Source organism: Sturnira hondurensis, unplaced genomic scaffold, assembly GCF_014824575.4.
Source record: "Sturnira hondurensis isolate 20B ecotype Veracruz unplaced genomic scaffold, ASM1482457v3 Scaffold0018728, whole genome shotgun sequence".
NCBI classification, from domain to species: Eukaryota; Metazoa; Chordata; class Mammalia; order Chiroptera; family Phyllostomidae; genus Sturnira; species Sturnira hondurensis.
The window spans coordinates 19372913-19397083 of record NW_028091359.1 but is presented as its reverse complement, the minus strand read 5'-3'; the positions used below and the strand labels follow the sequence as shown (position 1 = coordinate 19397083).

Sequence of the window (24171 nt, the reverse complement as noted above, 5' to 3'; positions counted from 1 at the left end):
GGTTCCTGCGACACAGGGCAGTATCCTTAGAGTAGAGCCCCCCCACCAGGGGTGAGCCACAGTCTTCCCCCAACACCTGGACAGCACACTTTAGTCTGTTTGCTCAGTGCCTTGCATTTGCACAACCCTTTAACTCGCTCCATCAGCTGGAGTGCAGATAACAGCCAGTGGCTAAGGCAGCGTCTTTGCGGCACCACCCCACAAGCCAGGCTTAGGTTGCTTAGAGATGGGAGCAGATGCAGCCAACATTGTGGACATGTCTTTTCCACTTCATTACTCTGACCCCTGTCAATGTGGGCAGGACGGGGCGTTCTGAGCTGAAACCCGCACAGAAAAGTGATTACAAACGGTTGCCAGGCTCCTTGATGAAAAATTTCTCTGTGGGCTTCTCCTATTCGATTCACTGAAGTCTGACTTTGAACCTGGGGAAGAAATGATCCCGTGGCAGTTCGGATCTGAGTTTGAAGAGAACAGAATAAATAACACTCTGCCAAAACCAGAGAGAAGAGGAGGGAAGTGTTCAGGCGCAGCAGTGAAGCAGATGCCCCTGGGGGTTGTCGGGGTGGGGTTAGTGCTCCTGCTCAGCGGACCTGTTTCTGTATCCAGGCGAGAGTCCCCACAGCCCCGGTCAGCTCTCCAGGAGCCTAGGTGCTATGGGGGCAGGACTGTCTCAGAGCCCAGAACCTATTCTGACTCTCAGTTTCTGTTCTGTGTCTTGTGAACCCAGAGCAGTCAGCTGATTACCAATGGCCTGGGAAAAATTCACCCATCAGAGGGTTCCGCATCATGAACTTGCTTCAGCATGTGACAAGTTCAGGGGGCACTAGCAGGGCTTGACCTGGCTGGGAAGGCAGATGAGGTGGCTAGGGGAGTGGAATCCCTCCTCCTACCCCTTCAGCAGTGAAGTGGAAAGGTGACCAGAAGGACCTGCTCCTGACATTAAGTGCTTGGAGCTGCCAGGTTGTTTGGGGTTAGGAAATAGTCTGGCTTTGCTAAGTCCGCTTGTCTAGACTGGTACCTGGATCCTGGCCTGTACAGGTTGTACAGAGCTCTGGGTGTGTACACCAACCACCCAAGGACACCTCTGGAAGGGGCCTGAGGGCCAGAATGCCAGCCTCCGCCCAGGTTGCACATGGCATCTCCCCAAGGGCCAGGGTGTGTCCCTAGTGGGTGGGCTCAGGAAAACACAGGTTTGGAACATCAGTGCCAGGTGGCTACATAGTGGCCCCTTCTGTCCCTGCCTGCCAGCAAGCCCAAGGGCCATCTTGGGGTCCCTGGGTAGAGAGACATCTTAGAGGGGCTCTCCTTGGGAGGGCAGCCCATCCTCACCACCAGGAGTCACCACTCTGGGGTAGCCTTGCTCTGTGGCCAGAACTCCAGAGGAGGGGCCATCTGTAGCTACTGGTTTCCCCTCTAGGAAGGTCACATAGCTGGGCCTGTTTACTTTGCAGCTGGGGGGCTGAGAGAATGAGTCACCAGCTACATCCCCATGGGAAGAAACAGCCAGCATGGAGGGCAGCTTCTGCCCAGCTGAGCCCACTGCAGCCCTGCCTGCTCAGGCCACAGGGGTGGTGCTGGGAAGCACCCGGAGCTGGGGGTGCTGCGGTGGTAAAGCACCCACCTGTGAGTGCAGTGACTTCCGAGTCAGGAAGCAGCCTCTGCTGAGTGTTTTCCCCTGGCATCTGTCACTGCAGCACAGCTCCGGCTTCCTACTTGGCAGCTGAACTGGCTCTTCCCCTCCCTTCCACCCACCCGCCCTTGAGTGCTCTGCTCAGTACTCAGCCATCACTCCATCACCAGGCTTCTGAGTAGCCATTATGTGCAGCTGAGGTCAAGCAGAGGCAGAGGAGGGGGAGAAGAAGGGAAGAGACTCAAGACAGGGAGATGAAACAGGAGAGTCCACTTGATGGTATGGCCCAGGACCATGGAAGGTCAGCCAAGGAAGGCCACGAGGAGGGGAGGGGGCAGAGAGGTTTAAAAGGAGCATCTGAGCCCTGGCTGAGTGGCTCAGTTGGTCGGAGCATTGTCCTGATACACCACAAAGTTGCAGGTTGGATCTCCAGTCAGGGCATATACAAGAACCAACCAATGAATGCATCAATAAGTGGAACAACAAATCGATGTTTTTATCTCTGTCTTTCCCCCTCCCTCACACTTTCCTTCTCTCTCTAAAATAAGTAAATAAAATTTTTTTTAAGTAAAAGGAGCATTAGAGGGATGTAAGAAATCTTTAGTGAGGCAAGCAGACAGAATGCTTGACAAGGAACACAGGGAGGCATGAGAGATGAGGGTCATTGCTTTGGGGCCCCACTGAAGTGTGTACTTGGAGGTTTCCAAGTGACATGGTAGCCCAGAGGTGGAGCATGTAAGCTTCTTGCTTTGGATCCCAAATTTGACTCTCACCAGGTAGTGGGTGTCCCTTAACTTTCCTAATTCTAAAGTTTTGTACCCATTAAGTGAGGGTGATAAGGGACACCTACCTCGTTAAGGTTGTTTTGAGTTTTTAAGATAAAATACAGCCCTGGCTGGTATAGCTCAGTGGATTGAGCATGGGCCTGCAAACCACATGATTGCGGTTCGATTCCCACTTAGGGCACATGCCTGGGTTGCAGGCCAGTTCCCAGCAGGGGACCCACGAATAGCAACCATACATTGACATTTCTCTCCTTCTCTCCTTCCTTTCCTCTCTAAAGATAAATAAATAAAGAATCTAGAAAAAAAAGATAAAATACAGAGCAGGTATTACAAATAATTGCTGTTGTAATAATGCTGTTATAATACATTATTATATTAATACAACCATGCTGTATTATTATATATCACCACTTAATAATAAGGGGAGTCCTCCGATCACGCCGCTCCGGGGCACAGCGAGTGGGGAGATTTCTGGCAGGTGTGACAGCTTTGGGAGGAGAAAGGGAAGGAAGTGGCTTAAAGGATCACATGATTAGTGTTAACATTAAAAAATAATGAGTGTCCACAGGGAAACCCTCTCTTCTCTTGTGCTTGCTGTTCTTTCGTGACCACTGTTGCCAGGGTGTTAACGCTTTGGGTGTCATTGGTCAGGGTCCTCCCCCATGTTCCCTTCGGAGAGTTGTCATCTGACATACACAAAGCCAGAACACACTCTGACTGCCTATTTCAGCACTTCCGTTGGTCAAAAGACACCATGGCTAAGAAGTTCAATGACAAACTGGGAAAACATACCTATAGTATGTGAACAAACTGTCTTGATATGTAAAGAGCTAATTCTAAATCTATATTAAAAGGTTAACATCTTCATAAGAACAAAGGACAAATGAGGACTATAAATGACTGATTTTAAAAATTGTATAACAGTGTTCAAAATCATTAGTAATAAAATTCTGTGTTTTAAATTTCTTTTTTTGACTCATGAGAAGTTAAATTTTTATTTTTTTAGATTTTATTTATTTATTTTTAGAGATGGGGAGGGAGGGAGAACGAGAGGGAGAGAAATGTCAGTGTGTGATTGCCACTTGAGTGTCCCCTACTGGGGGACCTGGGCCACAACCCAGGCACGTGTCCTGATTGGGAATCAAACCTGTGACCCTTTGGTTCACAGCCCGGCACTCAATCCACTGCACCACACCAGCCAGGGCAGAAAGTTCGATTGTCTGTGGCATTGTAGAGCAGAGGACGACGAAGCACACACTTCCGTCTTGCAGCCTTAGCAATGATCAACTCCTGACCACTTTTCCTTACTTTCTGCCTCTACCCACCATCCAGATTACTTGGAAGCACGTATCAGTCATTAATTCGTTTCAGTCATATACACAAAGAAATAGGTTGTGTAACACCAGGATGTTGGTGAAGTGGCAAGTATTAAAAACAATGCTAATGCGTGAGGTCGGGTTAGCTACAGTGACCGGGAGTCCGCTCTGCTGTGCTGCTGGCGGGACTGTGGGTTGGTATATACACTCAGGAGTGCATTTCCATGAGTTTATTTGTTCCAGAAACAGTTTGGCACAGAGTATGACAGAACTTAAAGATGTGTATTCCCTTTGTCTAATGGTTCTCCTTTGGGGACTTGCCTTTAGGAAATAACAGCTATGTCTACATGCAGGGGCCGGCAGAAGTAATGCCAGTGTGAGTGTGGTTGGTGGGGCAATAACATGGATGTAGTAATTTATAGTTTTCATTTGAACATTTCACCTAAAATGTCATATGGTGTGCTAGAGTGGGATGTTGTTGTGTTATAGAAGTACATGCTTATGATTTTGTAATTTAAAAGGGGCGCTATTTGTGCCAGACCCTGTATGTGTATCTTCAAGGATGTTCATTGAAGTGTTGTTTACAATGAAAATGAAAAGGGAATAGAGGTCCAATATCAGAGAAATGCATAGACTGTGAAACATCCAGATAAAGAAATACCAGATAGTCATTACGAAGTATGTTGAAGATGAACTCTAAGTTAGAAAACATTTGTAATATATTAAGTAAAAAAAAAAGTTTATAAAATCATAGGTAGCACCCTGACTGGTATGGCTCGGTTGGTTGGGCTTCATCCTGTAAAGCAAAAGGTCACTGGTTCGATTCCTGGTCAGGGCACATGCCTGGGCTGCGGGTTCCATTTCTGGATGGGCCATGTATGAGAGGAAACCAGTTGATGGATGTTTCTCTCTTCCCCTCTTTCTAAAATAAATAAGTAATTAAATAAGATCTTTTAAAAGATACAAAACTTACCAAACAAACCCATTGTAGTTTATGATCCCAATTTCGTTATAAAGTTACAGGCATATATAGGAAAAACATTAAAGGGAAATATTTCGAGGTGGTAACATGGCTATATCGGGGTGGTTTTTATTTTGTTCTTTATGTGTACTTTATTTCAAATATTTTACCATGGATGTACACTGCTTTTCCAATCAGGGAAAAGAATCATAACCTAAAATACAGGTGTTGGTGTTGGTGGGAATGCTGTGTAGTAGGTTTGCCCTGAGGCTCTGTGCTCCCCTAGGAATGGCCCCGCTGACCAGAATAATGTGTTGGGGAGGAGAATTTTCTTGGCGTTACTGATTACGTCCTAGGCCAGGAGAGGCAGGGCAGCAGGGAAGGCGGCTGGAAGGCTACTGCCTTTGTCCAGACATGGGGACGGGGGTCTCACCCAGGGGCAGGTGGAAAGTCAGCTGTTATCCCAGCTTCCCTGTCCCCAGTTGCACTCCAGGGAGACAACTCCAGAAGATAGATCAGGTGCATGTTGGCCGCAAACCCCTGGTGTTCTGTTGGGCTCTAGCCTGGGTTAGAGTTAGGGCAAGCTTGAGCTTACAGAAAAAGGGACAGGGCTGGTAGCAAGCTGTCTGCCTCGCTGGAGTATTCCCTAGCCCTGTTGAAAAGTCCAAGGCACTCTTCGCGCAAAGGTGACTGCAACAGCAAAAGTCTTTCCCTGGCTTGACTCTGACTGGGTGGCCTTTGCTACACCGCGCTCTTGTCCTCCATCTGCTCTTCCAGTTGGGCTCTGAGTCCCCTTTGATCCTCTCTTCCTTCACCTGCCCTGGCTGAAGCGGCATTCCAGGCAGGAACAGTTACCCGCTTCCACACAAGCAGAACTAGTCTTTGGATTCTCCCCAGGGCTGATTTGGCCCCAGAGTTGCCTTCCCCCGACGAGGCTGCCTCTGCTGGAGTAAGCCAGCATGGAGAAGCCCAAATATGTGAGCTCAGGAACCGAGGCATGTCCTGTGAATCACAGCATACCTGGGAGGCAGGTGTGCAGAGAGTAGGAGTGGGTGTTTTTATTGCTCACCTGGGTGTCCCTCTGCACACCCGAGCATCGCGCATTTCCCCCATCTCCTGTTGTGGGAGTTTCCATCTGCTCACTGTCCTCTTCTTACCGTCTCTAAGAAGCCTGAGTGGACAGAGAATCCACTCTTGATGAGGGGAAGAGCTCCAAGTGCTGGGAAATCCTTGAAGAGCCTGGATGGTCCCCTTGGCCTCATATCATATGCTGTGGACTTAGTTTTGTTCCTTTTAAATTCTGGGATCTAGTTCTAGATAGAAAACTAGATAGAAGACTCCAGAAGATCAGATCAGAGTTGTATGTTGTCCCCAAAACCCTGTTCAGTTGACCTCTGCCTGAGTTAGGGTTAGGGGAAGCCTGAACTTAAGGAAAAAGGAAAAGGGCTAGCTGTCAAGCTGTTTTTAACAGTGATATTGAGGCATGATTCACATGCCATGTAATTCACCTAAAGGATACAATCCACTGGTTTTTATTGTAATCGTAGAGGTGTGCAGTCATCACCTTAACCAGTTATATTGCCCCAAATAGAAACCCTGTATCCGTTAGCATCTCTTCCCTGTTTAGTCCCAGCTTCCTCTACCCCAGTCCGGAGCAACTGCTCATCTATTCTCTCTGTGGATTTGCCTGTGCTGGACACTTCATACAATGGAATTATGCCATATGTGGCTTTTGTGACTGGCTGCTTTCACATCGCGTGTTTTCAAGATTCATCTGTGTTGCACTGTATGTCGGTACTTCGTTTGCTTTTGTGACCAGGCAATACCCTGTTGTGTATATACCGCATTTTGTTCATCTGCCCATCCACTGATGGATGTCGAGGGTGCTTCCACTTTGGGGATATTATTAATAGTGCTGCTGTAAACATTCATGGGCAAGTTTTTGTTTGGACAGTGTTTTCCTTTCTCTTGGACATACACCCAGGAGTGGAGTGACCAGACCATACGGTACTTCTGGATTTAACTGTCTGAGGAACAGCCAGACCATTTTCCAAAGTGTCTGCACCATTCCACATTCCCACCAGTACTGTGAGGGTTCTGATTCCTTTATATCTTCAGAATGTTTGTTATGTGATTTTTAAAAATTATAGCCACCCTAGAGGGTATGAACCTAGTACCTCATTGTAGTTTGAATTTGCATCTCCCTTAGGATTAATGATATTGAATATATTTTCATGAGTTTATTGTCCTTTTTTGTTGTTGTTGTTGTTGTTGTTTGGGGAAATGTCTATTCATATCTTTTGCCCATTTTAAAAATAGGTTATTTATCTTTTTATTATTGAGTCGTGGGGTTCTTTACATATTCCAGATACAGCTCCCTTGTCAGATGTGTGATTTGTAAAACCTTGTGCATTGCCTTCTCACTTTCTTGGTGGTGTCATGTAATGCACAAAAGTTGTTTTTTTTTTTAAGATTTTATTAATTAATTAATTTATCTTTAGAGGGGAAGGAGAGAGGGAGAGAAATATCAATGTATGGTTACTTTCGTGCGTCCCCTGCTGGGGGCTGGCCTGCAGGGAACCAGCCTGCAACCCAGGCATGTGCCCTGACTGGGAATTGAACCACGATCCTCTGGTTCACAGGCAAAAGGTTTTATTTTATTTGTTATTCTTTAGCAACATCAGAACTTACTTAAAGTTTATTTTTTTAAGTGTTATTGTCCTTATAATGGTCAGTCTCAGAAGCCAGACTCATACTAACTTTTTTCGCCAGAAAATTCAGGTTCAGGATAGGATCATCATAAATACAAAGCACAAAAGTTTTCAATTTGGATGATGTCTTTCACTTGTTTTCCCCCAGTTTTATTGAGATATAATTACATAATACATTGTATTAGTAAAACATGGCATCACACGATGATTTGATATATGCGTTACTCATATTTAATTGTTGGGGAAGTAGGCAGAACTGATGAGGAGCAGGTGCGTGGCCAAGTTCAAACAACCTCTGTTCAGCAACAGTAGGTTAGCCTGCAGGCAGCTATCGCCTCTCTCGAGTTTGCTAACACCCAAAGTGATCGCAGACAAACAGGGGCAGGGAACATAGATTAAGTCCATCTAAATAGTCTGAATTCAAGGGAACAGGCGGCATAGCCATCCAGGGAGGCATCCTCAGTGCGGGGACGTTGTAGTGTGGGTGGAAACCTTTGCGACGTGGTTGCAGCTTCTCTTGAGGTTCTAGAGAGAAGCTCTGACTGGCCTTTGGGGGATGTACTTGGCCTCCTGTCTGTTTGAATCCATGATTGCATTGTCTTAGTTTATTATGTCTGGGTTTGTGTGGAATGCACTTACAATGCATGGGCCCAGAATGAGTTTCGGTGAGATGCAACAGAGTGGCCATGCTGGGAGGAGAGCCTGAGCCTTCTTTGCCGTTGGCATTCCCAGGGGGTGATCTCGGTACAAAACCGTGGAAAGGGAAAGCCCTCTTTGCACTTAGGAATTCAGAAGCAGAAATCCCTGGCCAGCCCTGAGGGAGCTATAGAGTTCTGCTTTGACACCCTCCAGAAATCTGCTCTCAGAACGGAGAGCGGATTTTGCTGACATCTGACCCTTCTGAGATGCTGATATTCTTATTTATAGAAGTGACTCCCTCGTCCCCAAATAGATTCTTATATTTAACTGGCTTGCTTCCTTTGAGGGCTGCCCGAGTCTCCCACTTTGCTTGCTGGTGCCTTGGTGTAATCCTGTCAGGAGTGGAAGGCCCCTGGCCTGTGCTGGAGAGGAGGGGAGGGGCACCTGCCAGCCAGGAGGTCCAACAGCTCTGTCCTTACGTCTGGGGTCCGAATTCTGCATTGCACTTCTCCCCTGCCCTTACCAGCCTCAGTTCCTGAAGGAAAAACTTTCACTTAGTAGTAATTATCCTCTGGACTAATTCCCCTATATATCAGGGGAAGAGAGCAGATAAGAAAAAGTACCTCCTTTGTCTATCCTCTGTCCCTTCTATCAGCTGAAGTCCCCTTGCTTCTTGTCTTGCAGCTGCCCAACATGTTTGGTGACCTTCGGTCCACGTTTATTGCCTTGATGATTGGGTCCTATGCCTCCTCAGCAGTCACCTTCCCAGGAATCAAGGTGAGGTGTGGCCAGCACATTTATTTTGTACTAGTGTCTGAGCAGAGGTTTCTCTTGAGGCTCTTTTGGCCCTCTCTGAAGAGGGACGTAACTGGGTGCTGGGCTGGCCCCTCCCACCTCCCCCACCCCCTCTCACCAGGAGGGTGCACCCTGGCACCATGGGAGGAAGAATAGAATCCCACTGGGCTGTGGGGAATGGAAAATTCAAGCATGTCACTACAGGGTGTCACTGCAGGCCACTTCTGCATTTCTGTGAGGGGTAGAGAAAGCTGGTGGGTGAGTTTGTCCTCGAGCCTGAGTCCAGCCCCAGTCTCCCCACCCCCAGGTCTGTTGTTGTTGGGCTGTTGCTTGCCACTAGCCCAAGCACTGCTCTGGCCAAGTTGGTTCAGCTGTTTCCCTCCCAGGCAGGATTCTGAGCCCATGGAAGTCACACAGGGTCAGGATGAAGCAAACACCTCACAGTCCATCAGCCCCAGTTCCTACTCCAAATCCCATTGCTCCTACCAGGGCTTTAGAAGGAACTTCTGTCTCCCCTGGCACCTGCACCAAGTGAAATATCCTTTCCTGATGTGTGTGGTGGGGAGGCCATAGATGAGGAGGAGGAGTCACAGATGTGGGCTGGTCCCCTGGGAATCAAGGAGTGTCTTGGACTGTCTAGGGCCGGGCATCTTGTGGACTTACAGGAATTATCACACTCCTGGTGTGTAGAGAAACCTGTATGTGCCGCCTCCTCCTATCTCAGTGTCTAGCTGCTGCAGGTCCCCTCCCTGGGGAGCTGGGCAGCTTCTGCCAGTACCCTGGGAACTCTGGTACCGGAAATAAATTATAGTAATGACAGTAATAGCTACCATGCTCGTGCTCAGCAGCCTTCCCCCTGCCACTGAACACTCTGCTAGGGTTACACCTGCCTGACCCCTGCCACCATACCGTAAGGACACATCACCCTTGCACCCGTTTCACGGAGGAGAAAAGGGAGACAGCTCCCTGTTCATTCATCACATATTTTTTGCACCTGTTATGGGTGCTCTTCACGGTGCTGAAGAAGCATCAGTGGGCAAGACTAGCAGGTTCCTGTTCTCAGGGAGCTAAGCTAACTGTGGACGAGTGAACCAATCAAGATGTCATTGTGTGTATCTATTCGCTTGAGCCAGTGATATGACAGTGATGGCGTAGTCAGGGAAGGCCTCTCTGAGGAAGTGACAGCTGGTGTGAGAGGAGGCACAGGGGCTAATGACAGGACAGGGAGAGTTGGGATAATCAGGATACAGAGTGATGACCAAACCCCGCAGTTGACAGGGCTGTGCCTCCTCACACAGCTCAGCACAGGAGAACAGGGCTGCTGGTGACCCCACCGCTCCCCAGCCTGGCTTCCCCATGCTGACTTGGCCCCGGGCCTGCCTTTCAGGTCATCTACGACTTCGGTGCCCCCTTCATCACCATCCTCGTGGTCTGGGCTGGCTGCTCTGGGCTAGTTTTCCTCAACTGCTTCTTCAACTGGCCTCTGGAGCCTTTCCCAGGGCCAGAGGACATGGACTACTCGTAAGTGATTGTGCTGCCTGTCCCCACCCCACCCCAGTTTATGGTCCCGGGCAGCACTGACAGACACTTTCCTGTGGCCTCCAGGGTGAAGATCAAGTTCAGTTGGTTGGGCTTTGACCACAAGATCACAGGGAAGCAGTTCTACAAGCAGGTGACGACGGTGGGGCGCCGCCTCAGTGTGGGCAGCTCCATGAGGACTGCTAAGGAGCAGGCGGCCCTGCAGGAGGGCCACAAGCTGTGCCTGTCCACCGTCGACCTGGAGGTGAAGTGCCAGCCAGACGCTGCAGGTACCTGCCATGAGGCCCGTACCTGCCAGGCCTGCCTCACACACATGCCCACCCCCACTCACACCCCCAAGACAGGGAGGGACAGCCAATTCAGCCCTGGAAGCCCTGGCCCAGGCTGAGGACTTTGTGAGTCTTATCTCAGTTCCCACTTCCTCCCAAAAGGGCACACAGCACCGTCCATCCTGTGTACAGCAGATAAGCACATTAAGGCTCAGAGAGAGCCAGGGATTCACCCAACTTGAGTTACACAGCTGGGTGACCCCACCTGTAGCACCCACACCTTTAACCTCACACGGAGCCCATCTCTGCATCCAGCATGGAGTGATTAAGTCAACAAATCAACTGCCTCTCCCCACCACGGGGCCCCTGAATGGCAGAGATGCAGCCCCTGAACACCTGTGGCCTTCTCCCTGCAGCAGCCCCGTCCTTCATGCAGAGCATATTCAGCCCCATCCTGCTGCTCAGCCTCGTCACCATGTGCATCACGCAGCTGCGACTCATTTTCTACATGGGCGCCATGAACAACATCCTCAAGTTCCTGGTCATCGGCAACCAGGACAAAGGTTGGTGGCCCCTGGACCTTGGTGCTAGCCCCATAGGGAGGCCCCCTACCAGTGGTGGTCATTTCTGCCACCTGAGGTCGAGCCGACTGCCTAGCTGGCTGAATGTATTAGCCTGGTCTGGCCAGCAGGGCTGTGAAATGACAGAGTCCAAGAGACCCGTTACTTGTCAGAGCCATTGCATCCCAGCCGGCCCCACCGCTCTTTCACATCCCCATTAGCGTTTCCCGGGATAGGAGGGGAGGGAGGGCTAGAATAACTATGTGTATTTGGTGTGTGAGGTGTATGTTTTTCATCGCCCGAGGGGCTGGGTGATGTGTTTGTGAGTGAAAACGCTGCACAGAACAGAGTGCTCCACCTGAGAGCCCACTGGAGGACAGGCGATCCAGCCTGGCCCCAGGAGCCCCCCGGGAAACCACAGGGCTGCTGCGTGGGGAGCCAGGTGCCGAGGGGGCCCGGGCCGTCTCTGCCGGGGACGCTGGGGCAATTGGCCTGGCGCTGAGAACTGCGCCCTGAACTGGAAGCAGGGCCAGGGAAGGCTTCCTCATGTGTGTGATCCAGTCGAGACTTGTCCAGTCTGGTAAACAGGACCGATAGCCACACGCTGCTTCCCCAAAACAACACAAAAGGCCTTTGGCAGATGAGAGGCTCTGATTCTGCAGAGAAAGTCGGCGCTTCCTCAGGGCCCAAGCCGAGTCAGCGTGAGTCATCCCTAGTGGGACAAACACGTTCGGCAAAGGCTTTTTATTGGCAGTCTCACTGGTGTGCATCCTTCGTGTTAGTTTAATTGTTTTTCCCTAGGGACCATAAGGAATCAAACACGGTTTTTAAAGGGGATGAGAAATCTAGCCTTAACAAAAGGGGAAGATGACAAAGGCACCCAGAAAACACTGGTTCCACTGTGAAGTGTGCCCTTGCAAAATTTCCTAATGAATGCTGACATAGTAAGGCTCTATTTTTTATGGGAAAAAATAACCTATTTAGCTTTGTTGCATCCACAGGAATGCTTTCGTTATGTAATACTTGCTAAAGTCTGTGGACCGAACTTTGGGGAGAGCTGATCTGAACACCCTCTATTAAGAGCTCCTGGGCCCAGGAGGTGGAAGCCCCGAAGTGTGCAGAGAAGGGTCCTCACCAGCCCTTCAAAGGCACATCTCCCTGCTGCCCAGTAGTGAGCTTTTACTCAGGTCCTCTGAGAAGTCCTTTGCTGTCTAAGAGGAATATTTTTTCTGTTTCCCACATTCAGAAAGTCACTTTCAAAAAGGAGCAGAAGTTGGGCCAGGAGATTCCATCTGTAGCTGACAGGGCACTGGTTTTCCCCATCCTGCCCCTGTGAGCTGTGGTGCACGATACCCGTGCCCAGAGGGATGGCGTCAGGGTCGGGGAGCTGGTGGGGGGCAGCAGACCAGTGCTCGCTGTCTCAGGGAGAGCCTGTGGTGTCAGGTGCTCTGCTGGGAGTTGGGGTGGGTCATTTGACTTCTCTTGACCTTGGAGTGCAGCTCTGACAGAGCGGTGTTCCCGAAGGGCCACGCAGCAGTGAGTTCTGCCAGGTCTGCACCCACATTACTTCCCCATCACTGTCCTTGGCAAGCCACAGGCCTGATTCACCAGCCTGTCTGTGACCAGGGACCAGCTGCATGTGACTAAGGCCCCAGGAGATAGAGAAACATCAGCGAGTGCCTGTGTTGGGCTCTCCCACCTCCGCTCTTAGAAACCTGACTCAAGCTCAGCCACCCATGGGTGCTTGAGATTCAGGTCTGGGTGGGAAATGAGGTTTTCGCTGGGCCAGAGCTAGCCAGCCTGCCCCATGTGCCGTCTCCCTATGACAACCTTCGAAATTTCTACATCTGACCTTGCTCCTTTCTGCTTTCTCCCTTTGCTCTCTTGATGCAGTCATGGCCACTGGTAAGCAGGGGGGACTGCCAGGGCACGTTGCAGCATCCCCTCCCAGTGTTTGTTCAATGAAGAAACGCCCTGCCTTGAATTGCAAACACCTGTTTTAGGCAGAACTGTGGGTGGGGTGGGTTAGTCAGCTTTCAGTTTCCATTTGCCCCCCAAAATTCCATCTTAATTTTAAGGCTCTTTCAAGATCGAAGCCCTTACGTCAGAGTCCCCGTGAGTGACGCCTTTCTGGTGTATTTCTAGAGGCAGAGGACTAATGGCCAGTCTTACACAAAGCCTTCGTCCCAGGCTTTGTGTAATTTTGTGGTTCCCAAGTCATAGAGACTTCCTGGAGCTTCTGGGGGAAGTCATTGTGACATACTGGATTTCATTAGCTGTTTCTTGGAAGCAGGCAGGGGATTTGGAGAAGAGAATAGGGTGCCTACTCCTTGTTCCAGCTTTGAATTCAGGGGTTAAGGTCTCTGGGTTCCCCTCAAGATCCCCAATATGACAAGAGGGGGTCTGGAAAGACCCCAGAAGGACCTGTGGGGGCTTAGACTTTGCCCAGTGCCTGCCCCTGGCCTCTGTCAGGAACACCCGCCATGACACAACCCGTCTTCCCTCTCAGTTAGCCTCTACACCTCCATTTTCGGTGTGCTCCAGCTGCTCTGCCTGCTGACAGCCCCCATCATCGGCTACATCATGGACTGGAGGCTGAAGGAATGTGAAGACGCCTCTGAGGAGCCCGAGGAGAAAGACGCCAACCAGTGCGTAGACAGGACCCATGCCTGGCTCTCAGCCCCCAGAGAAAGAAGCCCCGGAGTCTAGCGTTAGGCAGGGGCAAGACTGGGAGCGGGGTAGGTTTTAAAGTCAGCAGGAGAGGGGAAAGAGGGTTGTGCTGGAGGCTCATCTCCCAAGGGCTTTGAGACACTTGCTCACTCAGCTTGGCACACCTTCAGGTCTATTGCCTTTGGTCCTTGATGGCAGTTCTTCGGGAGTATTGAGTTAGATGAAAGAAGAGAGAAGTGAGAGGAAGGTCTGTGTGCAGACAGTGGCTATCAAACCATTCTACTTCAGGGCCGAATGCAGATCCTTAGCGTGAGCAGCACAATGGGTGAACGATCTTAAAGCAGTGCTGCCTTGCCTACAAGGCTCACTCCACTCGGTGGGAGTGGCAGAGTGCTCTACCTGTAACAGCTGTTAATAGATGTGTCCATGATTGTGAGCATTAAAAAAAGGTGCTGGAGCCCCGCTTTATGTAAAGGTTGGGCTTTAAGATCAGAGGATGAGTTAAGTGCTGTCTACTGTGACTCCGCCTTAGTATAAAAAGCTACTATTTATTTTATCAGGCCCTGTGCCAAGCACTTAATGCACAATAGCTCAGTAAGCCTGTCCACACCTCAGCGAGGTGTGTACCAGTGTGATACCCATTTTACAGATGGGGAAACTGAAGCTAGGAGTTCGAGGAGCTTGCCTGAGATTCCTTGCACATCTTCCAGCACTTGGCATTCATTCTTGGATGTCATATAGTTGTCTATGGGGTATCGGTGGGTGGTAAGACTAGAATCAGTAATGGCAAATTCACAAGGAAATAATTACAGAGAATGCTTGTTTATCTAGGTCAGGTCCTACAGCCGAGAGGTTATTTGTGCCCCTTCCAGTTCCATCTGCTGCATGTTTGTTTCTACCTCACTCCCTCCTGCCACCCCAAGGGGAAATCCACTCACTCCCTTATTTGGCTTATTATCTGCCTTATCTTCAGCTCTCTACAGGACTTCAGTGAAGCTGGAGCCAATGATGAAGTGAGGCTTTGCCACATCCTAACTTGGGCACGCTCTGTTCTTTCCCGCCCCATCATTTGTGCTCAGTCTTCACTAAAGCAGCACAGTGTGCTGATGACCATCTTCTCGCATCTGACCTCTCCACTGAGGCTCCTGCTCGGTGCTGTCAGCAGGGTGCCGTGGGAAACCCCAGTGCTGATCTAGTCCCAGCAGTCCCTACAACATGCTTGGGTGGTCTCTTAGTCTCGAGCTCTCCACAAGCTGTCACTCTGAGGGCCTGACTCCTTGAGAGAGCCCACCCTCCTCCAGGGAACGCTCAGGGAACGCTCAGCTCCAGTGTGTGCTCTGTGTCTCTACAGGGGCGAGAAGAAGAAGCGGGACCGGCAGATCCAGAAGATCACCAACGCCATGCGGGCTTTTGCCTTTACAAACGTGCTGCTTGTGGGTTTTGGGGTGACCTGCCTCATTCCCAACCTGCCCCTACAGGTGGGTATGGGGAAAGAAAGAGGTCAGGTATGGTAAGGGGACAATGTGACTGAAAGGTGCATGATGTGCCATGAAAGCCATTGTCGAAGAGAATGGTGCCTCTTCATTCATTTAATTCAGCTGACCAACTACCCAGCCCCTGTCATTCACCAAGAGCCTCTTACCTGCCAGGCTTTGTGCTCGATCCCGGAAGGGAGCTGTAGGTGGCACCGGGATTGCCTTTCACAAAAGATTCTTCCTGGTGAAGGCATATTCCTCTTGGCCCTCTGTGTATTTGCCTACCAGGAATACCACCATTACACTATTTTCCAGAGCTTTGTTCAGTAGCTCTGTGGCTACTTGTTTTGCATTGCTCAAACAGCTGAAATTTGATGTCCAAAGAGGTCGAGCTAATCTGGTATTGATAGGAGCATCTGTCCCTTAAGTACAGGAGTGCCCACAGGGTCTGTACACAGGACAGAGTGGGAAAAGACTGTGGTGGTTGCTTGGCATCTGGGTTCAAAGCTTAATTTCATTCCACAGATTTTTCATGCTTTTGAAACCTGACTTTTGTCAGAGGATGTGAGCAAGGTAGATTTTGTCACCTGTCTGGTTCCACCCTTAGGTCCATGAAAGTGTACTAGCCTCAAACCCCAAGATGATTAATTTTGAGGGACTTGAGTGATGGTATTGCTCCCAAGTGGGTGAAGCCCAAGGTCAGGTGGTATCTTGGGCCAGGTCCAGGGAGAAACGAGTCCCTTCCTTTTTACAGGTGGCCATGTGTTGAGGTACATTGAATACTCAGGTGTACACCACGCATGGATACTAGCACGTGAATATGCTGACGCTGTGCGTGCAGACCCATTGGCAACTTGTCCCAGTTCCATGTGGAAGTGTGACCTCCCTGGTGTCCTCCTAGCCTACTGGTGATTGCCCTCTGTGAGACTGACAAACCCTTGCCTGGCCACCTTGTCCAGTCAAGGACAGTCATCTGCTTTTCTTTTCTTTCTTTCTTTCTTTTTTTTTTTTTTTTGAGTTCCCATGGAAAGAAAAGTTATGAAAAATCAATGAGGCATTTGAAGTGGAAAGGGGGAGCCTGCCCAAATATGTCCCTGCACATTCAGGCACAGCCCTTTTTCAACACTGCAGATAATAGCCCCTGTCCCCTCCACTGCCCACATTCCTGGGAACAGGTCCTGGCTGCTGAAGAGGACAGTAGTGCTGTGCATGGAGGACAACAAAAGGGTCCTGGTGGCAAAGTGCGCAACTCTCGTGCCTCTCAAATTATTAACAAGTGCTTCTCAGGGCTTGCCAAACCTGCTAGCAGCAGCTGCCTTTTATTTTTATTGGTTTGAAAAAGAGGATGGGGTGGGGGGGTGGAGAGAAGCATTGATTTTGTCGTTCCACTCAGTTTTGCATTCATTTGTTGCTGCTTGTATGTACCCTAGCCGGAAATTGAAGCTACAACCTTGGAGTATCCAGACTATGCTCTAACCAGCTGAGCTACCCCACCAGGGCTAGCAGCAGCCTTCCTTCCTAAAAAGCAGAGCTTTCCACCCTGGCTGGTGTGGCTCAGTTAGTTGGAGCATTGTCCCGGAAACCAAAAGGTCTCAGGTTCAATTGCCAGTCAGGGCACATTCCTGGTTGCAGGTTTGGTCCCCACTCAGGGCATGTGTGGGAGGTAACTGATCACTGTTTCTCTCCTCTTCCTAGGGATGTTAGGGTCTGAGTGATGAGGCAGGGAGACCCTCAGGTCAGCAATAGCAGGAGAGGGGGGCTGATGTTTCACATTTGCCAATTTCCATGGTGTAACCGCTCTCATTGTGGCTGATTTCAATCATTGTGCTGCCACCAATTGTGGAGTTGGAAAGAGAATCCCAGTAACACACCATCTTAGGACATTTCCACTGTACCAAAACCTTAAGAGCATAGAGAACAGCAAAATGTAGCAAAGTAATTGGTAAGTGGTAAGTTCTCAGTATTTATTACCATTGTTTTTAATATAATTTAATTGTAAGTTTATAAAATCCAAGTTGTAATAACAACTGTGTTTAACAACTGGCTCGCCAAATTCCTGAAAATTCAGGAATTGGCTCTGCAGAGCTGGTGTGAGCCAACTCTTAGTTGCGGTACTCCAGTTGCTCAGACCCCACGCACTGGAGTAGGGCCCGCCCAGTCTTCTGCTCACTCTCTGTTCTCCTCCCCCAGATCCTCTCCTTCGTCCTGCACACAGTTGTGCGGGGATTCATCCACTCTTCCATTGGGGGCCTGTACGCCGCAGTGTAAGTCCTGGTGGCTGTGGGGGGCCTGGTGACAGAGGGCGAGGGGGTGACTGAAGGGAAGTTTGTGGTGGGACTGAGGTCCTGAGGGGGGCCAGCCTGTCCCATCGTGTTCTTGCATCAAAGACAAGTGCCAGGGCTTCTGTTGGGTGTGTCAGGGGAAGGCCATACCTGGCGGGAGGTGGGTCAGTGGGCGGACAGTGGGTGCCCACAAGTCCCAGCATTTAACACGAAGTCACTTCTCTTAGCCAAAGGCAGTGCCCCTGTGCAGCTCATACTGCCTTGGGGGCTGCTGCTCCACTGAGCCCTGGGCTGCCTCTGCTTGCTCAGGGGAAGGGCAGGGTGCATTCTGGCTGCCCACAGCTCAGTGTTGGTGTTCAAATGACCCTCAGCAGGAGCAGGGACATACGAATAACTGAGCCCAGAATGTGTCAAACAGTCCTCACCCGAATCACTTTACTTTTTATTAAAAATATTTATTTATTTATTTATTTATTTTTAGAGAGGTGCAAGGAGGGAAAGAGGGAGAAACATCACTGTGTGGTTGTCTCTCGAGTGCCCCCTACTGGGGACCTGGCCTACAACCCAGGCATGTGCCCTGACTGGGGATGGAACCCGTGACCCTTTGGTTCTCAGGCTAGCACTCAATCCACTGAGCCGCACCAGCAAATGCTCACCCAGAATCTTATACGGTCTGCCTCTACCCACAGCCTTCTCAGGTCTTGCCTAAAATAAAATCTGCCTCCTTTTCCAAGAGGCCACGTGTATGTAAGGAATCACAGTGTTCTTTCTCCTTTGTGGCTTGGCTCAAAAGTTGGAACCCACGCCCCAGCAGTGTGTCTGCTAGTTGGAGCATTGTCTCGTACACCAAAAGGTTGCAGGTTCAATTCCTGGTCAAGGGACACACACATAGGTTGCTGGTTCAGTCCCCATGTCAGGGATAGGCATGGGATCTCTCTCCCTTCCTCTCTAAAATCAACAATAAATTCTTGGGTGAGGAGTAAAAAAAAAGTTGGGAACTTCCAGCCAAGATGAAGGTGTAGGCAAACACACTGTTCTTCCTCGCACAACTAAAAAAAGGACAACAGACCTGGCCGGTGTGGCTCAGTGGATTGAGCGTGGGCCTGTGAACCAGACGATCTCGGTTCGATTCCCAGTCAGGGCACATGCCTGGGCTGCAGGCCAGTTCCCGGCAGGGGCCAGTTCCCAGCAGGGGATGCACCAGAAGCAACCATACATTGATGTTTCTCTTCCTCTCCTTCCCTTCCCCTCTAAAGATAAATAAATAAAATATTTTTTAAAAAAAGAAGAAGAAGACGCACTCCCCAGACTGGTGGGGGGCGGAGACAGGCACGTGGAGAGGACTCGCAGCAAGGTGATGGCTAGAGGACTGGGGCAGGCAAGGCGACGGCTGGTGGACCCAGTGTCGGATTGTGGAATGGGGTGTGCACAGCTACAGCTGGCAAGACTGCGGCAGTGGCAGCTGGTGGAGCAGGCAGTCCCATGTTCGAGGGCACATAAACTGGGACGAACACCTGGGGAGTGAGACAGACCAAGAAACCCAGGGCTCCAGGATGGGGAGATAAAGCCTCAAACCACTGATTGAAAACACCTGTGGGGGTTGAGGTGGCAGCGGGAGAGACTCCCAGCCTCACTGGAGAGTTTGTTGGAGAGACCCACAGAGTCTCAGGACATACACAAGCCCACTCATCTGGGAACCAGCTCCAGAAATGCCCAGTTTGCTTGTGGGAAGTGACTGAAATCCAGCAGAGTGGAGCAAGCAGCATTGTTCCCTCTCAGACCCCCCTGCCCATACAACCTCACGACCCAGCAGCATGGGCTGCTCCACCCTGGTAAACACCTAAGGCTCCACCCCTCACTATGTAACAGGTTTGTCAAGACAAAAAACATGGCCCAAGTGAAAGAACATATCAAAGCACCAGAAAAAAATACAACTAAGTGACAAAGAGATAGCCAGCCTATCAGATATACAGTTCAAACCAGTGGTAATCAGGATGTTCACAGAATTGGTTGAATTTGATCGCAAATTAGATGAAAATAAGGCTATGCTGAGTGAAATAAATAAAAATGTACAAGGAACCAGTAGTGATGGGAAGGAAACTGGGACTCAAATCAACGGTGTGGAACAGAAAAAAGAAAGAAACATCTAACCAGAAAAGAATAAGAAACAAGAATTCAAAAAAATGAGAGGCTTAGGAAACCTCCAGGACATCTTTAAATATTCAAACATCCAAATTATAGGGGTACCAGAAGGAGAAGAGAAAGAGCAACAAGTGGAAAGGTTATTTGAACAGATAATAAAGAAGAACTTTCCCAATCTGGCAAAGGAAATAGACTTCCAGGAAGTCCAGGAAGCTCAGAGTCCCAAAGAAGTTGCACACCGAGGCACATCGTAATTACATTAGCCAAGATTAAAATGAAGGAGAGAATCCTAGAAGCAGCAAGAGAAAAGGAGATAATTACCTCCAAAGGAGTTCCCATAAGACAGCTGATTTCTTAAAAGAGACCTTACAGGCAAGAAGGGGCTGGAAAGAAGTATTCCAAGTCATGAAAGGCAAGGACCTACATCCAAGATTGCTCTATCCAGCAAAGCTTTCATTTAGAATGGAAGGGAGATAAAAATACTTCTCAGATAAGGTGAAGTTAAAGGAGTTTATCATCATCAAGCCCTTAATATATGAAATGTTAAAGGGTTTTAAGAAAAAAGATAAATATGAACAATAAAATGACAGCAAACTCACAATTATTAACAACCACACCTAAAATAAAAACAAGCAAACAACTAGAACAGAAGCAGAAACACGGAAATGGAGATCATATGGAGGGTTATCAATACGGGAATGGGAGGGGGAGAGAAGGGGGAAAGGTACAGGGAATAAGTAGCATAGATGGTAGGTAGAAAATGGGAGGGTCAGACTAGTGTGGGAAATGTAGAAGCCAAAGAACTTACATGTATGACCCATGGACATAACTAAAGGTGGGAAATGTGGGTGGGAGGGGGTGAGCAGGGCAGAGGGGAGTGAAGGGGGGAAATGGGATAACTAATAGCATAATCAGTAAGACATTTTTAAAAAATAGTTGGAACCCAAATACCATCCCCTGTCTCTCTGACCACAGACCAGATTGTTCACTGCTGGGATACCCTTCCCTCTTCTGGGGCCTTGAAGCCTGATGTTTTATAAGATTTTGCCAGGACTCTGTCCCCCTCTCAACAGCACTGCACGAAGGTCATTCCAGGCCTGCATGTCTCCCACCCACTCAGGCCTGGAGGAAGTTGCGGCCGCCCTGGCAAGGTCTGAGGGAGGCTGCTGTGAAAGCTCTGATACTGCGTTTCCATGATTACACAACACTCCTCTAGATGAGGGCACGGCAGAGCCAGGCCCAGCCTCCATCCTGCTCCCTGGGCTTGTTTCCCAAGCTGCAGATTCCTGCTGGCACCACACTTTCCACTCGACTCAGCCAGACACCCATGAGCCCAGGACACACCTGCACAGGGTGGGGTCTTCCCCAGAGTCTGGGGCCTCAGGTTTGTCCAGGAGAGAAATGCACCTGCTCAGCAGAAAGCAGTCTGCAGGTGGTCGCCCCCCTGTTCTCTGAGGCTCCTCCTGCCTCCTCTCTGGTACGGGCGCACCTGGGGCCAGGCTGGGGCCAAGGAGCATTTGGAAAGCCTGAGAGTGGCACCTTTGGTGACATGTTCTCTGTTGCCCTGGCAGGTACCCCTCCACCCAGTTTGGCAGCCTCACAGGACTACAGTCTTTGGTCAGTGCCCTCTTCGCTCTCCTCCAGCAGCCCCTGTTTCTGGCCATGATGGGCCCCCTCCAAGGAGATCCTCTGTGGGTAAGAAGGGCCAGGGGACAGTGGGTGACAGGCATCTGCTCCACTCTGCTGAGTGGGAGCTGAGAGACCTTTCTCTGGGGCTTCCAGAGCCCTGAGAACAAGCAGTTTAGGAACTTTGATTAAGATCAGATCAGGGTCCCCTTCTGAATGGTGGCAGGGCAGGAGGAGAAATGTTTCCTTTATAGACCTGATTTTGAGATAAGTAGAATCTAGTCGCTGTCCCTGCCCCTCTGGAGATGCAGATCAGTAGGTTTGAGGTCAGGGGCTGGGGGCGGTGGCGGAGGGCAGGCCCTGAGGGTTGCTGGGCAGCCTTCAGACAACTGGGGAATCTGGCGCTGGAATGCGGCCCTCCAGCCCCTTGGACATTCTGGTTTCAGTTTTCCCTTTCCCTTCCCGTGGCCTCCCCTTTCCTGAACCTGAGTGCAAGGAAGGGTCTTGAATTGGACTCTGCAAAAGACCACAGCCCTGGTTCCCTGCCCCATGTGATGGCAACTTTCATCCCTGCGTCCCCAGGTGAACGTGGGGCTGCTCGTCCTGAGCATGCTGGGGTTCTGCCTTCCCCTCTACCTCATCTGCTACCGGCGCCAGCTGGAGAGGCAGCTGCAGCAGAAGAGGGAGAACGACAAGCTTTTCCTCAAGCTCAACGGCTCATCCAACCAGGAGGCTTTTGTGTAGTGCCCACCACCTCAGCACTGTGGCATCCTGCCCCTGCTTCAGTGACTCACCAGTGTCCTCCCCACCCCAGAGGACCTCCACGCACCCCCAGGAACCTCTCCTTCACCATGTTGGAGTCTGTGCCCCCTTCCAGGGCCATGGTCCTGCCTTGGAGCTCTGCTGTGGAAGTACAGGAGAGGGCCTGGATATGTGATTTTCCTACTGCTGGAAGCAGGGGCTGCCCTGGGCTTTGCCTAGCTACCTCTGAGGGGCTCTGGAGCCTTGAGGCTCCATGGTACCTGCACGAGGAGCCAGGAGGATCCCCGACAGGCAGGCTCTGTTCCTCAAGCATCTGGATTCTGCCTCTTGCCAAAGCAGAGGGGTCTGCCATTCACTGTCTACCACCTACCCCTCAGCTGCATGCCCACCAACCACACCTGCCTGAGGACAAAGGATTGCACTGTCTGCACCCACTCGCCTGGCCCCTCATCTCCTCCCCCCGTCAGTCTGAGGCTGCCTGAGGAAGGAAGGACCCGCTTCCTGTTGTTGGTGCTAACTCCTTTGTAATTCCAGCCCCATGTGGCCTGTCCCTAGCCTGTCCTCCCATTAAAGGCCTGTGGGGATGCCCCTCTGGCTTACAGCCTGGGGAGGGGATGGAGGGCTGGATGGTCATACTAGGCTCAGGAGCTGGGGACTAAGGTGATCAGCAGTCCGTAACCTCTTTCCTCAGGACCTAAGTGGAGAGCAAGCTTCCACTGCCACCCTTCAGCCTGTGACCTGAAGGAAATGAAAGGGACACCAATAGGGCAGCCCCCATCCCCATCCCCCCCACACACACACAGCTATTTTTGTGGGGGTGGAAGTGAGACTGGCTGATAGACATGGAAGTCTAGGCCTGATGGGGAGGTAGGTATGCGAAGGGCCTAGGGGTGTGTGCATGCGTGGGTGTGTACGTGTGAGAGAGGGGTGTGGGCCCTGAGTATCTACACTCATTCTCCCAGAGCTGCCCAGAGGACGGCCAGGCCTGCAGCAGGGGGAGCGCTCTGGGGCCAGCCTGGCTGGTCCCCAAGCTTGTTGGGGGCTGTGGAGCCACAGCTCCCCCTGCTGGCAGACTCCCTGCGCGCCCTGGCGTGTTTACACGGGAGCAGATGCCCTTCCTCTACCAGATGGGCCTGATTTACCAATCCACCCACCAGGACTTACCCCAGAAATGGGTCTTGGACTTCCTGGGAGTGCAGAGAGGGCTGGGTGGATTTTCAGGTTTATGGTTTTATGGGGGTCTTTCGTTTTAAATTTTATCAGACTTCTTTTTATAGAGCAATAAATCCATTTTCCTCCTGTTAAGAGTTGCCCCGGCTAGCCTAATCAGTCAGGTCTACATGTGCCTGTTTTGAGCTTGAGGAGAAAAGGCAAGACAACTATAAAACTGTACACCTGAAACCTATATAATTTTATTAACCAGTGGCACCCCAATAAATTCAATTTTTTAAAAAAGACAAAAGGCTTTCTGACCCTAGTCCCTGCTGTACCTAGCTGCTGACAATCTCTCTGGATGATTGCCAGCTTGGGAGAAGAAGGGCCAGGAAAAGAGCTCCCACTGCCCCCAAACAAACTGGGTTTGTGCCAGCATCTTCAAAGTGTGGGGCACCGCTCTGCTGCTGTTCCCAGCTAAACAGGCTGACCCTGACCCCCTTTTCCCCCTGCTCAGATCTCCTGTCACTGGTGGACTCTCCTGAAGGTCCCTTCCTGAGTTCAAGACGCAGGGCGGTTCCAGGAGAGCCTCGCACTCAAAGAGGTGGGGGCAGAGTGTGGGGGCCGGAGACAACAGGAAGGGGCAGGTCCGGGCCCAGATTCCAGCTCTGTGTCCACAGCTGGGCACCTTGGACATGACTAATCTCCCTAGGCTTCAGTCCATTCAAACATTAAACAAAAATTTGTTTAAAACATTTTGGGGGAATTTCTCAAGATTTTATTTGAGCCAAAACTGCCAACAATTGCCAGGAAGCAACATCTCATACGCTTCTACATTTTTTAGAAAGATCAAAATT

The 24171-nt window shown here is 50.4% G+C and overlaps 1 protein-coding gene and 1 non-coding gene across 6 annotated transcripts in view; one reads left to right on the top strand and one right to left on the bottom strand.

The window, feature by feature from the left end:
• Nucleotides 1-23607, top strand: part of SLC43A2 (solute carrier family 43 member 2) — a 43075-nt gene extending 19468 nt beyond the window's left edge. For 3 of the 5 annotated variants that reach the window (XM_037070055.1, XM_037070054.1, XM_037070051.1), the window contains exons 6-15: nt 8727-8819; nt 10225-10358; nt 10443-10645; nt 11062-11208; nt 13099-13110; nt 13715-13853; nt 15227-15353; nt 17541-17614; nt 21346-21469; nt 21983-23607. In XM_037070055.1, coding sequence (XP_036925950.1) covers nt 8727-8819; nt 10225-10358; nt 10443-10645; nt 11062-11208; nt 13099-13110; nt 13715-13853; nt 15227-15353; nt 17541-17614; nt 21346-21469; nt 21983-22144 — 1215 coding nt within the window. In that variant the 3' untranslated portion in view covers nt 22145-23607. The remainder of the gene's footprint in view (nt 1-8726; nt 8820-10224; nt 10359-10442; nt 10646-11061; nt 11209-13098; nt 13111-13714; nt 13854-15226; nt 15354-17540; nt 17615-21345; nt 21470-21982) is intronic. The other 2 variants (XM_037070053.1, XM_037070052.1) reach the window with 2 other exon arrangements.
• LOC119003859 (small nucleolar RNA SNORD50) lies at nt 7427-7498 on the bottom strand. The gene has a single exon (XR_005070060.1). It is a non-coding gene; the product is annotated as a small nucleolar RNA SNORD50 (small nucleolar RNA).
• Nucleotides 23608-24171: the final 564 nt, after the last annotated feature.